The sequence below is a fragment of the Engystomops pustulosus genome, chromosome 3 (assembly GCF_040894005.1).
Source record: "Engystomops pustulosus chromosome 3, aEngPut4.maternal, whole genome shotgun sequence".
In the NCBI taxonomy this organism is placed as follows: Eukaryota; Metazoa; Chordata; class Amphibia; order Anura; family Leptodactylidae; genus Engystomops; species Engystomops pustulosus.
The window spans coordinates 153,534,371-153,551,189 of NC_092413.1; the positions used below are offsets into that span (position 1 = coordinate 153,534,371).

General features: G+C 37.8%; 1 protein-coding gene across 2 annotated transcripts in view; it reads right to left on the bottom strand.

Moving 5' to 3' along the window:
- Nucleotides 1-12,469, bottom strand: part of LOC140122125 (probable cation-transporting ATPase 13A4) — a 56,809-nt gene extending 44,340 nt beyond the window's left edge. Inside the window, exons 1-8 of one of the 2 annotated variants that reach the window (XM_072142618.1) lie at nt 12,221-12,469; nt 11,129-11,226; nt 8,833-8,928; nt 2,724-2,897; nt 2,387-2,527; nt 1,851-1,921; nt 1,503-1,583; nt 479-548 (exon numbers count right to left, since the gene is read on the bottom strand). In XM_072142618.1, the coding sequence (XP_071998719.1) occupies nt 479-548; nt 1,503-1,583; nt 1,851-1,921; nt 2,387-2,527; nt 2,724-2,897; nt 8,833-8,895 (600 nt within the window). In that variant the 5' untranslated portion in view covers nt 8,896-8,928; nt 11,129-11,226; nt 12,221-12,469. Of the gene's footprint in view, nt 1-478; nt 549-1,502; nt 1,584-1,850; nt 1,922-2,386; nt 2,528-2,723; nt 2,898-8,832; nt 9,001-11,128; nt 11,227-12,220 lie in introns of those variants that run through there. The other variant, XM_072142617.1, reaches the window with a different exon arrangement.
- Nucleotides 12,470-16,819: the final 4,350 nt, after the last annotated feature.

A 16,819-nucleotide genomic window follows, 5' to 3' on the forward strand; every position in this document is an offset into this window, starting at 1 on the left:
TCATTGGCGCCGAGGATAGGAGGAGGGGATAAGCACCACTCACCCCCGCCCCTCTCCATTGTAATATATGGCGCACGTCGCCGTATTCCGGTGAAGGATAGGACATGTCCTATCTTTCCCCCGGCTACGGAACGGTACAGTGCTGGAAAGTGATCTGCACTGTACAGCTCCTGCAGGGCCCAGTGCCCCCATTGCTGTGTACGGGGGACGTATATATGCGGTATATACATCCACCATCCCCCATACGTTCATGTGAATGTAGACTTTTACGGCAAGGAAATACGGGACTGGAGAAATCAGTCGTGTAAATGCAACCTTAGAGAAACTCTTTTGGTGATATTACAGGCTATGTGTCATGATCAGTACTAAGCTGCCAAAGCAAGTTATTCTTCAATGTATTACAACATTTTACTTAAAAATCATTTTCAGCAGTGGAAAAAAGCTTTAATAGTAATTAAGAGAAAAAATTAAAATCTACCTTAAAAATGAAGAGTCGCCAGAGTGGTGCAACTTCAACTTCAATGGTATTATGTCCACATACTAATCTCCTAAGTGGTTTGGAGGAAAATATAGTCATGTAATGAAAAATGCTGTCATAGGTACAACTGCAACAATTGACACAAGGTTTGTAAATTGTGAGTATGGTAATGCCAAGGTACTAGAACTCCTGAGCCTTGCGCCAAAATATGTTGAAGATTTTACTATTTACTATCTGCTATTAAAAATTTAGGGGGTCTTTGGGTCTCCACAGGTTGCAGAGCTTTGATGTAACTTTTGTCCCTAGTGGCTAGTAAAGCAAAAAAGGATCAAGGATTTGGCTGCCATATATGGGTGTCACACAGATGGAAAAACATGAAATGGAAAACAGCTCCTCTCCTCACTTGTGCAACAAACAAACTTGTACTTGCAACTTGTGACCAGTATAATCAAAAACAGATTCTATTAAAATCAGCTACTTTATTGTATTTCCATTAAAAAAAGAACATGGTAGTAGGAAGGTTACAGGAAGCAGATCAGCCTACACATTTTGGACCTTCAAGGTATGAGTAAGGGCTATGAAAGTCAAAAGCGCATAGGATAATCTAATTCATATAACCTGCCTACTACCCTGTACTATTTTTAATGGAAATACAATAAGGAGAATGACAAACTCAAAAAAGTGTACGTGACCCTAGTGTTCCCCCTGGTTTTATGTTAGGACCTTCTGTGAAATGTATGTATTTGTTGTTCATCTGTATAATGTTTGTTTTTAAAATGATGTACCTGTAATGCAGATGATACATAAAAGGTGACATGTGAGTAAAAAAGTCTTATTGAAGTTTTCAGCCAGCAGGTTTTGACGCCGTATTGGTGTGTTGATCAGGCCAAAGTACTGTGCTTCCCCATGCATAATTTGCTTACATATAGGTTTTAGAGTTAGAGCGCTTAAGCATTACTTCTTGTGTGTTGTGCAACATTGTATGGCATGAGTAGTTAATACAAAGGAAGATAATAAAGTTTACCTTATAGTTTGCTCCTCTTCTTTTAAACCAGATGCATAGTTTGAGTGTATGCTACAGCAAGATTGCTCATCCTCCAAAGTGCTGGAGAAAGAGAAACCAACTATTGATTTCAGTGTCCAAGTAAGAAATAATCAAAGTTCTCAGTCCAAAACTACAAATCATCATACATGTTTAATTCTCTCTAGTGCTTGATTGGATTCAGTTGCAGCTATAGTTATTTTGTCTTGGACAATTTTAAAAAACAAAACCTATTGCCAAAAAAATGGCATGTGAGCTCCAATAAACCCCCAATGTTTTCAGTGCTACTGTGCAATGTATGTGCACTAAATGCAAAAGCTTGATACTCACCCAATGTTTTGGAATTTTTTTTCACTGAAATTCCACACATAACGAATTTTTTGAACTCTAATAAATTTGACCTGTAAAATAAAATAAGTTGTCAGTCTATACAGGGGCCAATCGTGGAACGAAGTCTTTCAGCACCAATGCAGTTTCCCCTGATCCTACTCGAAATACACGAGCAAGACTGGGGCCCCAGCTGTCAGAGATAGCAGGAGACCCTGGGAAGAAAGTAGAAGTAGTTTATTACCACTGCTGCCTTCTCCCTTACTCACTACATTGTACTGAAGTAGCGATGTGTGAATAGCGGAGACGTACATGCCCCCACTGGGGCTCTTGTAGGTTTTCCTATCCTAACAATATTATATGGTGCATTTGAGACAATGATTCTTAGTCCTATGGTTCAGTGAGGAAGTTAATAATGGATGACCTGATATTTATCAAAAATGCTTCACAAATATTACAATCAAACAAGATAAAAATCAAAGCATATATGGGAATTTTACTCTCAAGGAAAATTCTTTTACATTTTTATCTTTACTTACTTTAAGATCAGGCCTTCTTATAGCTTTATTTAGTACTGAATTTTTATCCATGATCACAGAACACTGTGATCCAAATGAATCTGCAAATTTATCCAGAATTAGCCAACGAACCTTCTTCCTGGTATATTTCTTTGTATCATCCTATAAACAATAAAAACAGTTCACTTACGATATATAATAACATATATATGAATATATACATATATTATATATATATATATATATGGTATGTATATATATATATATATATATATATATATGTGTGTATATATATATATATATATATATATATATATATATATATATATTGACTTATAAAAAAAATAACACTACGTACTGTTGATCGAAGTAAAACCACATTGGCTTTCTCCAAAGAAGAAGGTACACAGTTTGCCCAGACACTCCATTCAGGCTTCCAATAAAAAAGTAGCAGAAGCATGCCTCCGGAAATTAGATAGCCGATCACACATAAGATAATCCATGGAATACTCAGTCTGTAGCCAAAAATTTCCTTCAACCAAGAAAAAGTATAAACTTGTAAATATGTAAAACCTCCTGCACTATACAATGATATTAATCTGAATATGGTTTTAATTTACATATGGTTTTTGGGGTCATGTTGTCCTTTTGTATGTTTAAGATTTTATTCATACACATGTGGACAAAATTGTTGGTGCCCATTGATTAATGAAAGAAAAACTCACAATGATCACAGAAGCAGCTTAAATCTAACAAAAGCAAAAATAAATTAAATTTCTATGAAAATGAAGAAATGAAAGGCAGGCATTGCTTTACAACCGTGCTTCAACAGAATTTTAAAAAATAACACTCATGAAACAGGCCTGGAAATGATGGTTCCCTTAACATAATATTTTGTTGTACAACCTTTTGAGGCAGTCACTGCAACAAATGATTTCTGTAACTTTCAATTAGACTTCTGCACCTCTCAGCAGTTATTTTGGGCCACTCCTCGTGGGCAAACTGTTTCTGTTGTCTGGGGTTTGAAGGGTGCATTTTCCAGGCGTCATGTTTCAGCTTCTTCCAAAGATTCTCGATAGGATTTAGGCCAGGGCTCACAGAAATCCATTTCAGAATAGCCCAATGTTTTCCTCTTAGCCCTTCTTGGGTCTAGCTGTGTGTTTTGGGTCATCATCCTGTTGCAAGACCCGTGACCTGTGACTGAGATCAAGCTTTCTGACACTGCTTTTAGCACATTTGTCTCTAGAGTGCCTTGAGAGTCTTGAGATTTCTTTGTACCCTGCACAGATTCAAGACACCTTGTGACAGATTCAGCATGGGCCTCAAAACATAACACAGCCTCCTCCACGTTTTTACAATATATACTTTATTTTTCTCTCTGTGAAGAGCTGATGTGCCTTACTAAAAAGTTCAATTTCAGTCTCATGTGTCCCAGAAGCATTGTGGCTTGTCAACATGTAGTTTTACACATTTCAGTCTTGCTTTTTTATGATTTGTTTTCACTAATGTTGTCTTCCTGTGGTTGTCTCCCTTTAAGTCTACTTTGTCTCAAACAACAATGGATGGTACAACATCAACATCAAGCTTGAAGATGATCTTATAAGATTTACCTTTACTTACCTTTTGGCATGCTTGTCTATAATTTATTTTATAAGTTTCAGAGGCTACTCTTTCCAGCCACTTCATGTATCCGGCTGTTCGCCGGAGTGGCAACAGGGCTGTCATATGCAGGCGGCACGTGAGCGCCTGCGTATGAAAAATACTCCTCTGATATTTTTGACAATTGATCTTTGTGTAAATCACTGGGTTTTACATTGGTCTTTTTTATTTATAGATTGATTTTCATATTCATTTACTTCATCCATGTCACATTCTTTGATTGCATAATATGCAATATCTTTCTTTATATTTTTACTTTGTATTGCAGTATGTTATAACTCGTATCAACACAATATTAAATATGTTTGAGTTATTTTGGGGCATTTGCATATCCGTTGGGACAAATAAATGCTGGGACATGTTATTAGTGAAGGGAGGCCGCTGATGGACATTTTATTAGTGAGAGGAGGCCACTGCTGGACATATTATTAGTGAAGTGAGGCCGCTGATGGACATTTTATTAGTGAGGGGGGGGCCACTGCTGGACATATTATTAGTGAGGGGACACCACTGCTGGACATCTATCAGTGAAGGAAGGCCACTGCTGGGTATTTTACTAGTGAAAGGAGGCCACTGCTGGACAATTTAGTAGTTAAGTAAAGCTGCTGTTGGGCATTTTACTAATAAAGGCATCTTATTTTGTTTAAGAGTAGCAGCTGCATTTCTCTCCCTAGTCAATAAGTTGGCTTATACTTGAGTATACACAATACTTTTTATTTGTTGTCTGGATTATACATATTTTAGTAAAATTAATATTAATATAAAGTTACATTTTTATATATGGTAGATTGTGCTACATATTTTTTAAGACATTTGTGGATTATAACCAAATATTATTGTCATGACCTTCTGGTGGAAGGCTTGTGAACACCCAGCTTTCCATCATCTCTGGAAAGCTGGGTTGCTGATGATTTGATCAAGTCAGCTTCAGTTGCAATAACCTGGGGTTGATAAAAGGCTGGTGCAGTGGTGTCACAGGGCAGATCATTTTACCTAATATGGACTTGGGCTGGTTGCTGAACTAAACTTTGGTTCTGTGTTTTCCAGTTTTATCCTTACGGTGTTCTGATTTAGTTTTTAGTCTTTTGTAATAATTGTTTTTTCTACATCAAAAACATTTCATTTTTGTTTTAGCATTTTTGGGAGTGTAAATTCTTATTGTATTGAGGTATGTATAAATCTCTGTAATCAAACTAGAAAGATTGTGAACCAATAGGGGAACTATCCTTTACTCCATGGACTCCTGTATATTTGATAGTATCCAACTTAACAGCTAAAGTGACACAGGTAAGTAGATCCAAAAAATAGAAGAAATGTACCTCTCACCATTAAAAGCAGATTTCCTTTTAATTAGATCATTTAAAAGACAAACAGCAGAAAGTGGCAGACTTCTACTTTCTGGATCTAAGTATATATAAATCTGTCCACTTTGACCAATTATTTTTACATCCCTGTTCATATGAAACCTCCACTTCATATGAATTTTATGCAGAAATGTATGTTTTAATATTTTGGAAAAAAAATTGTATTTGTTACAGTGGTACAAGCTACAGGCTATCAACTTTTAATTAATAAAACTGCAGTTGCCAAGTTGGTTGGTGTTGGTTTTAAGGGTGTATTTACTTTTTAACCCCTTACCGACATGTGATGTAATACTACGTCACATGCCAGGTGCGGATGTATGGAGAGGGCTCACAGGCTGTAAGTCTTTGCTGCACATTGTTTTCCCGTTGATCACCACCCACGGCTTCAAAAAGATCTTTCCGAGATTCCTCGCTCCCTGTGCCACTGTCGCACCCCATGGCAGCCTCGGGTCTGCCAAAGACCCGAGGCTGCTTCGGGTTAACCTATTAGCTGATAGCACATTGTAATGAATGAGGAGTAAAATCCCCATATACTGCCATACTGTAGTATGGCATTATATGATAGGATCGTACAGACAGCCTAGTGTTAAAGTACCCTAGGGACTCTAAAAAATGGTAAAAATTAAAATTAAAAGAAAGTTTAAAAGAAATTATAATAAAAAAACCTAAAAATTCAAATCAGCCCCCTTTCCCTAGAACTGATATAAATATAAATAAACAGTAAAAATCATAAACACATTAGGTATCGACAAGTGCGAAAATGTCCGATCTATCTATAATAATGGTTTTTCACTGTGTTTAAATCTGTAACGGAGAATCGCGCCCAAAGTCGAAAATGGCACTTTTTTGCCATTTAAAAAAAATTTAAAATTCTATAAAAAGTCATCAAATGGTTATACAGTCCTAAAAATGCCGCAAAAAAACTATACCTCCCAAAGCTCCATACACAAAAAAGTATTAAAAAGTTATTAGCACCATTTTTGTAAATGTATGAAAACATTCTAAAACCTATACAAATTTGGTATCCCTGTAATTGTACCGACCCAAAGAATAAAGTAGACATGTAATTTGGGGCATACAGTTAAATCCGTAAAATCCAAGCCCACAAGAATACGGCACAAATGAGGGTTTTTTTTCCCCAGTACACGCCATGGAATATTAAATACCACCATTTTGAAGTTTAATTTGTTATGCAGAAAATAAACCATAACACAGCTCTGTGCATGGAAAAATAAAAAAAAATAATCGATTTTTGAAGGTGGGGAGTGAAAAATGAAAACACAAAAACGAAAAAGGGCTGCGGCGGGAAGGGGTTAATATGTGTTTTCCTTATATGTTACTAGTTGTAACCAATTAAAATGTATAGATGAAAAACAAAATTTTGGTAAAGTGATGATTTATTCATGCAAACATATGCCTATGAGGTATCTATGAACTGGATACATGTTCATATTTTATATTTAGGAGGTACAAAGCAATTTATTTCAGTTTGGGGCATATATTTAGGCATGAAATTAATTTGAATGCATTTTAATAAACATTTACTATTTGAATAAAAATTGCATGATGGTGCCTATGTCTATAAACTCTTTAATGCAGTTTTGAAAATGGGAGAGCTATCTGCTTTCAGACAATATATGATTTGTAGATCAATTCTTTGTTTAAAATATAAATCATTATGCTGTAATTTTGGCTTTATTGGTAATTGTGAAAATTGTAATACTTGATGGCAAATAATGATTTCCAAAATTTCCACAAACTCCTAGCAGAGAAAGGGTTAAAGGAGTGTTCTAATTTCATCAAATACATTTTTCAATTTTCCAATACTTTCTATATCATGCGGTACTTATTAGTGGGGTTGATGTTAGTTGTATTTGTTATAGAATGTAATCTTAATGTGTGGTGTATTATATTTAGTTTTACATGTTGCTGAAATGAGAATTTCATCTTTGAGGATTAATAGAAGTTTTATCTATCTTTCTATCTATCAATTTCTCATGGTTTTCTGGAGCTGTACTTGCTGTCATTCTGTAGAAAGCTTCTATGTTTGCTTCCTATTTATTGAAATGTGTTCCTGGTCATGTGATGTCACACAGGTGCATGAATTGTTATATCACACAGATTAAATTAAATCCATGGTCACCTGAGTGACCATGGACAGATTTCTATCCACTGAAAATACACATATATGCTTTATATAGAATAAAGGAAAGTAGAGATCTAGGAAACTATGAGAAATTGATACAAACAAGTTATAATTGTTGTAACCTATATTATTTGCTGAAACAGGACACCCCTTTATCAGGTTGATCTGAATACTTGTCCTAATTAGCGCATACTTGCTCCTTATGTGGAAAAGGACCTGCCCTTTGGGTCATGAAATGTGAAAGAAATTACAACTCCGGCTAAAAGGGTAATGTTGGGGTTACAATTCTAATAAACAAGAACTTACCAGTAAGGGTAACAGAATTTAAATATGATGAAGAAGGAAGATGGTGCAGTATGCTATTTGTATCTATGTGCCAAAAACAGACTTCCTTAATACTCACATCCTCATTATAAAAGCAGAAAAGATAAGAAAACTAATTATTTCTAATCTAAGCAGGGAAGGGGAGACAAAAATTTTAGGAAATTTCATTAAGATAACTAACCTAATCAACAGCGGGAGGTTCTTAAGAGAGTGCGCTTCTACTTTTTATTCATATGTTCCTGGCAGTTAGTCATGACTGGATCACTGAATGATTTCCAGGGATATGTTCCCACTCCTTTGTAAGTCTTTCATTCACAACATTAATTTATTGAACCCCACCCCATGCCCTTCAGCATTTCTATAAAGCTTAAAAGGCAAAATAAAAAAAAAAGAGTGTCTGGCACTTTGCAGGGTAACTGATGATCCAGTATTTATAGATCAGGAAGAATAAGAAGATCTGTAGTGGATGAGCTGAGCAGCTACTAAAGTAACAGCAGCTTTTATATCTACTGTATGAATATAAGCTGCTGTGTGGGTATTGTGTTCCCACCAATCTTATATTGAGTACTTAAACTGTGAATATGTTATCAACATTTAAAGAGCCATCTATATCATCTATACATTTGTATCTTGCATATACATATGAAAGAAAAGCATTGGTTTATGTGTTTTAGACCAAAATGTGTGTGCATCAATATGCCCTAAAGCGCCCCCTGGGAGTGTAGTTGTATGTTAGATTTTGTACAAATCATGATATAAATCATAATAATAACACGCAATTTCATTTATCTGCTTTGTGATAATTACTCTGAAAGAACCATTATTTGTAACGCTGATAACTATAGATGAACACAGAAGATGAAGACATAAGAAAGATGATATACTGATAAAGGTACAGTGTACATCACTGTACATCAGTGACAATTTGCTTACAAATAGAGAAATAGAGAATGCTTACAAATAAAATAACTCACCATCTCATTTTCTTGGCCTTTGTTAATGACATCCTGATGGTCCTCGTATTCTTTTGATTTCATATTTCACAGCATGAAAGACCGGTGAGTTTTTCCCTTACACAGCATGCAGTAAGAAGAGATTAGCACAACAGATTTTGGGAGATCAAATTGCCAACATCATTTAAATAATGTACACACCTCCTCAGCTGCCTCACCTTCCTGCTTTCTGGAAATCAGCAAGTACTTTTTAAGAGAACTAAACTTTATTGTATTCATTGTGTGGTAAGTATAGTAACTTGGTTTATAAGGTCATTAAAGGTAAACCCAACCCAAATTCCTCTAATCTGGCATCAATTGCACTCTTTGTACCGTATAATCAAATATTCAATATTAAAAGATCTACAAAATGGATCACTAAGTTATGAGAACGTTAGGGAACTTTCAGTAACACATTAAATGTTAACTTGATTAAACAATAGTTACTGAAAGTATCAACTGTAGATAACTATTAGATTAAACCGAGTAGTTTTTAAAACAGTTTCACACCCTTTATTACTGTTTTTAAGAATATTATTATTGATGGAATGATTCCCCATTATATAAGGAAGAGCTAATGTAGATTTTAATGAGAAAATAACTCATTAGAAACCAGGAGGTACCTTTACTCGTTGACTGTAACTGTAGTATGCAACACTCAAACTGTATTTCTTCAAGGTGTACATCTCTAAATCTGTGGAAAGTTTTCTCTATACCTTTCTGTGTCAATTTATTTATTACAACTTTAAATAAATATACATACTGCATATGTTAAAGAAGTTGACCAACACAAAAGTTTAACAGGGTAAGTAAAAGACCCTAATAGGGTCATCCATATTTTATTTACCCTAATAAACTTTCTATGCAGTTTGCTGAAGCCACAGATCATGTGAACTGCCTGCTGAGGGACTCTTGGCCTTCCTGCGGACCTTCAGCGGATCAAGGGGGCAATATGGTGCCCCTTAGTGAACTCCACTAATTTTTTAGTGGTTGTACGTCTGCATACCCAAGAATGTTTAAATGGGTAAGTACAATGTGGGTGATCCTATCCTAGTACTTTGTAGTCACCCTGGTAAACTTCTGTAGTACAGTAGTGGCCAATTCCTTTAATGTTGAGCTACACTCAATACTTATATAAACTCAATAAGTATAACTCCTTCAAGTTTACATATAGGAATATGTGTTTATAGCTATATTTTGCAGGTTGTAACGAATTAAAATATATGGGTAAAAAAGTAACTTTTGTTTAAAGTAGTGGCCAACCCCGTTAATGTGCACAGTTATACTCTAACTCAATAAGCGTTAATTAAAGTTTACATCTAGCAATATGTGTTTATAAAGCAAAACAAAAAAAATACATGAAAAAGAAAAATAAACTTCTATACACAGTCTATGCATTAGAATTTCAGTTTTCCACATCTGAGTCAAAAAAAGAATTGAAACGGAGACAAGACTATAGAACTTCAAATGGAAATTCATTTCTTGATCTAGTTTAGTAATGAGGTCTGAAATATTGAGAATGTGCTGGGAAAATGTTATTAAATTGGGTCTTTATCAAACATACACTGCATATTGAGAGTATTCAATACTGCAATGAGATATACAGTAATTCATGGGTTTAGATGTTTTATAGATTTGCATAATCTGTTTGAGTCACCATATAATTAATCTTGTTGCTCAAAATATGAATGGCTGAATATAAATATAATGCTCCTCCCAAGTATGTACAGTATTATATATAAATATCTATATATTTTTAGCATCTGGTATTGTTAGAAATAGACCGTAGTCAGGGGAGAAGGATATGTAATGTTATGTTATTATTTCTAAGAATTTTCTTTTGTGTGTATAACCAATTATCAAATTAAGCTGATAATTAAACTTTTTAAATCAATGAATTAACTGTTTAGTTACTGTATCTTTTCTATTCTGTCTTTTAACTTCACATTAAAGAGGTTGTCTGGGTCTTTGACAAAGTAGCCTAAATGCAGTGTTATAACATGTACACTACACTACGTGTACCCTATATGTTTCCATGAAGGCAGCAAGGCATAGGTCCAATATGATTTCATTCTGTTTTGCAGTAACAAGGCAATTAGATGAAGGAAACAAACATCAATTAACTTCTATTGAACAGATATCATGTTCGCCCTTTGCTGCAATCATAAGCACAAGTGAGGCAACACATAGCACCTGTCCTATCCACTAAGTCAAGCAACAGCTTGTTAAAAGCAACAGGCTAATAAAATCTCTGATTCTCACCCATCTAGTAAAATACCTTATTTTTAGTAAAGTATACAGATTGTTGAAACCATCTTCAGTGCTGGATGTTACCAATCAATTTATTTCATGTCAAACCAAATAAAACGCCAAAGCCTTGGGGACACATAAGTACAATACGGAGTTAGATGATTGCCAATATAATGTAAATGACTTTATAAAGTACATTATATATCTTTAAATGTTCACACAAAGTAAACACTGAGCACTGTGGAATAAAGAAATTACATCACATTGTGACCACATCTGTATTCCAGAATCTGATTTTAAATGTACACATGAGCCTCATTCATAAGGCATCACTTCATATATTCAGTACAGATAAAAGAAAAACTGAGACCGTATATAATGCTTCAATAGATGGATAGCACATTTAAGTCTGCCAGTCTACCCCAATCCTATGTAGCATAAATTTTGTATTATCACTCAGCAAGTATCTTTGCTGGGTTACAGTTTGTATAGTCACATCTTACTAGTATCAGTCATTTATTATCAATTTGTAAATATCATCCATTTGTAAATATGTGTAAACCTATTTCTCCTATCACCACTTACTACACTATTATATCTACAATAAACTTTGATTGCATTAGAAAAAAAGAACGTGGATCCAGCGTGCACTAACTCATTTCATGCACAACATTAAAATCACATTGTTCTTGACAAAGGCCCGGGGGGGTCGGTACGTCTACTTTACACTATTATATCTACAATAAACTTTGACTGCATATGATCAACATGGTGCACAGCCATTATTCTATATAATTCTGTAAATACTCGTATATAAGCTGACTCGAGTGTTAGCCGAGGTACATAATTTTGCTACAAAAAGTGGGAGAACTTATCGATTTGAGTATAAGCCTAGTGTGGGAAATGCAGGGGCTACTCTTTACTAAAATGTCCAGCAGCAGTCTCCCCTTAATCATAAAATGTCTAGCAGCAGTCTCCCCTTAATAATGAAATGTCTAGCAAAGCCCCCTTAATGATTAAATGTCCAGCAGAAACCCCCTTAATAATTAAGTGTCCAGCAGAGACCCCATTTACTATTAAATTTTCTGTAGTGCCCCCTTATAATAAACTTTGTACTCACCTCCAGATTGTGCACACACTCTATAATGTAATCAGGTGGTGAGACGCGGCATCATAATATGTATACGTGCAGAGAAGATAGATGTACCTCTGCCCACGCTGTTAGGAAGCTGTGAAGCTCGAGGCACAAGGTGAAGCCACAGGGAGAAGACGAGGTGCGAGGAGCCCCGGAGGTAAGGGGTTTTTTTTGTGCTGAAACCACGGCTTATACACAAGAAAGTACAGTACTTTAATAATGGATAAGAATTGTGTGCCTTCCTTATATTTGTTAGAAACCTCTCATGACAAAGGTGTCATAGCCTAAGACAATCCACATTCTGGTAATGCGCATTTTATTGTGTAATATATTGTGCTGTCTTAGTGGTCAATAAAAAACACATACAATTACAAAGCATGAATAGAATGACGTTTGATTATCAGTCAGTCACAGTTGAATAGTATTTGAATGAGCACAGAATTTAATGGATATTTTGCTTACCAAACAATAGAATCTATAGAGAAGATTTAATAGTCGACCCAACTAATTGTATTTAACAAATGTCAATGGTTTAATAACATTTACTCCACACGTTTAACTATATATCACCTGCATTCTTTCTCACAGGGAGTAGCAACCGCACACATTCCCAAAGCAACTTAAAGAACTTTTTCATTTCGATCATACGACTGAGATTAATGCTAATAAGCTATGGAATTCGCATAAAGGGTCAATAAGATCAATCAGACAAAAAGAAAAAAACTTCACAGTGAAATCTAAAAAAAAAGTTGGTTTTAACCTAAGACAGCTTCCTGGCTATCAACATTGAACTTAAACTAGTTATTCAGCAGCAAAATCTATGATTTTTACATGGGACAACCCCTTAGGTCCACTAAAAGTTAACAATCATTGGGGCAGATGTATCAAACATTTACTTGCCTTCAATAAAAATAATGTCATCACGATTAGGACGCTACCCTAGCTTTTTATGGTTAACTTGTTTTGAAGAATATTGAACTCATTGGGGCACATTTATTTACCAGGTTCTGCGTAATCCCCGCTGTGCGTTGTCCGATGAGAATGAACTCTGCCGCGAGTCACAAAGATCATGTGCCCGATTTACTGCATCTGTCGCTTCCCCGCTCAGGTCAGCCAGAGTTCGCCATCTTCTTCCTGGTGTATGTAGGTGCATTGGTTGCGATGAGCGAGCACTAAAATGCTCGAGTGCTCGTTACTCGAGTCAAACTTTTGCCGATGCTCAAGTGCTCAATTTGAACCCCATTGAAGTCAATTGTAGACTCAATTGTAGCAAATTTCAACGGGACCAAGGCTCTGAACAGGAAAGCTTGGCCAAACACCTGGAAACCTCAGAAAATGATGGAAACACCATGAAAATGGACAGGAAACAGCAGGGGCAGCATGCATGGATGCCTCTGAGGCTGCTTAATCGCAACATTATAGGGCAACAGAATGGTGATGACAGAGTGACCGAGAGAGGCGAGATAGCATCTAAAACACCCAATAATTGACCCTGACACTATAGGGGATGGCATGCAGAGGCAGCGGCAGCAGCGGCAGGCTAGAGATTGGCATGGCAACATACCCCAAATAGACTCAGGATTCAAACCAATTAAAAAAATTCCTTTTGGCGAGGATAACGTGTAGCACTGTACGTATCAGTATTTGGCCTGGTTATGGCAGCAGAGAGGAACCAAAGGAGATGAGCAAGAAGCGCTGAAATGTGAACAAAAGGTTGCCAGTATATTTAGGCGATAACACAGCATGGCAGCGACAGAGTGACAAAGTTCCATAGCGTATCTGGCGAAACACCCGAAAAATGAGCCTGACACAGCTCGTTTGCTAAGGGGAGGACATGTGGAGGCAGCTATGGAGACAACTTTTGGAGGCAGCTATGGAGACGACGTCTGGAGGCTGCTATGGAGAGAACGTGTGGAGGCAGCTATGGAGAAGGCGTGTGGAGGCAGCTGTAGAGGCGGCATCTGGAGGCTGCTATGGAGACGACTTGTGGAGGCAATGGGGACGGTTATGGCACCCAAGGTGAACGTAAGGAGGTGAGAAAATAGGAGTGAAAAGATTTTAGAGGTAAAAGGTTATAGGTTGTGGGTTGAAGGTTGCTGCAGTTCAAACGATGTTAGTTGGATCTTGGGATGGAGCTGGCGGTCCGCTGCAAAGCTTTCGCCTGTCCAAACCCCTGCCTCTCGGCTCCTCTTCACCCAAAATGGGCCTGGGGGCCACAAGCGTTTACTTTGAAAAAATTATAATTTTCAAAGCAGGCGGGGTCGTTTGAATATTTCATCTAGGAATAGTGGAATAGCATAGCGGTTCTATTTTTTATTTTTTTTGGAAATGGTTCCATGATTAAGAGCGAAAGTATGAGGCATCCATATTGCGCTGCTATGATTGAAACTTCAGGTCTCCAACATGGCGGCGACAGATGGGCCGAGTTCAATTATGTATCTGGTGAAACACCCGAAAATGTAGCTTGACACAGCTCGTTGCTAAGGGGATGATGTGCTGCATTTTCCTCTTGCGCTCCAGCGTCTGGGATATAGACAATTGAATGCTGCGCATGGAGACAATGGTGGACACTGTGGAGGATCATGGAGGCAAAATGGACAGGAAACAGCAGGTGCAGCATGCATGGATGCCTCTGAGGCTGCCTAATCTTGGGATGGAGCTGGCGGTCCCAATATCGGTCAATGATAAAAGTTTGGTGGTATATTTTGTGGATAACACAGCAGGGCGGCGACAAAGTTAACAAGTTTGATGTGGAAGCCGTTCAAACAACCCAAAATTCTGCCTGACACAGCTTGTTTGATAAGGGGACGTTGTATGGAGGCAGTAAGGCAGTAGTAGATTAAAGGAGCAGCAGTTAAAACAATGTTAGTTGGATTTTGGGATGGAGCTGGCGGTCTGCTGCCAGGCGAACTTTCACCTGGCCAAGCCCCTGCCTCTCGGCTCCTCCCCACCCAAAATGGACCTGGGGGCCAGAAGCGTTTACTTTGAAAAAATTATAATTTCCAAAGCAGGCAGGGGTTGCAAACAGCACTTTTAAGAATCTTTTGTATAAGATAAAGTATAGTACTGTTCTTATAAGTATTTGGCCTGGTTATGGTGGGGGAGGGGGACGTAAACAGATGCGCAAGTAGCGCTGAAATAATATCGGTAAGTGATAAAAGTTTGGCGGTATATTTTGTGGATAACACAGCAGGGTGGCAACAAAGTTAACAAGTTTGATGTGGAAGCCGTTAAAACAACCCAAAATTCTGTCTGACACAGCTCATTTGCTAAGGGGACGATGTATGGAGGCAGCTATATAGACTACTTTTGTAGGCAGCTATGGAGATGACATGTGGAGGTAGCAATGGAGACAATGTGTGGAGGCTGCTATGGAGACAATTAAATTTGGATAGTGCCTGTATGTGGCAGTCCAAAAAAGTTTTCAAAAAAGAGGAGCGGGTAGGTGGCCCTCCAGAAAAATTAAATAGATTGAGTGCCTGTATGTAGCAGTCCAAAAAAGTTTTCAAACCAGAGGAGCGGGTAGGTGGCCCTCCAGAAAAATTAAATATATAGAGTGCTATAGCTAGAGCCAGTTGGCCCTGGCAAAAAATAGCCAGTTTCCTCTACTTTAGTGTACAAAGAGGAGGAGAAGGAGGAGAATGAGGAGGAGGAGTGCATACATTATTCAGGTTGAGCTGCTTTCACCTGGTGGAGAATGGAAATCATGAGAAATCCAGGCATTATTCATCTTGATAAGTGTCAGCCTGTCAGCGCTGTCAGTCAACAGGTATGTACGCTTATTGGTAATGATGCCACCAGCTACACTGAAAACCCGCTCTGACAACACGCTAGTGGCAGGGCAGGCAAGAACCTCCAAGGCGTACAGCGCCAGTTCGGGCCACATGTCCAGCTTTGAAACCCAGTAGTTGTAGGGAGCTGTGTGATCATTTAGGACGATGGTATGGTCAGCTATGTACTCCCTCACCATCTTTCTGTAAAGATCAGCCCTACGCTGCTGTGACTGGGGACAGGTGACAGTGTCTTGCTGGGGAGACATAAAACTGGCAAAGACCTTGTAAAGTGTACCCCTGCCAGTGCTAGACAAGCTGCCTGCTTGCCTACTCTCCCTCCTCCAAATCCTCTTCTTCTGCCCATACACACTGAACAGTTAAGGACTGAGCAATGCTCCCTTCTGTCTTGCCAACATTCTCCTCCCCTTCCTCATAATCCTCCTCTACCTCCTCTGATACGCGCTGAGAAACAGACCGGAGGGTGCTTTGGCTATCAACAAGGGAATCTTCTTCCCCCGTCTCTTGTGACAAGCGCAAAGCTTCCGACTTCAAGCTGATCAGAGAGTTTTTCAAGAGGCCAAGCAGCGGGATGGTGAGGCTGATGATGGCGGCATCGCCACTGACCATCTGTGTTGACTCCTCAAAGTTTCTCAGCACCTGACAGATATCAGACATCCACGTCCAATCCTCATTGTAGATGTGAGGAAGCTGACTGACCCGACTACCAGTTCTGGTGGAAGTTGACATCTGGCGGTCTACAACCGCTCTGCGCTGTTGGTAAACTGTAGATAACATGGTTAACGTTGAATTC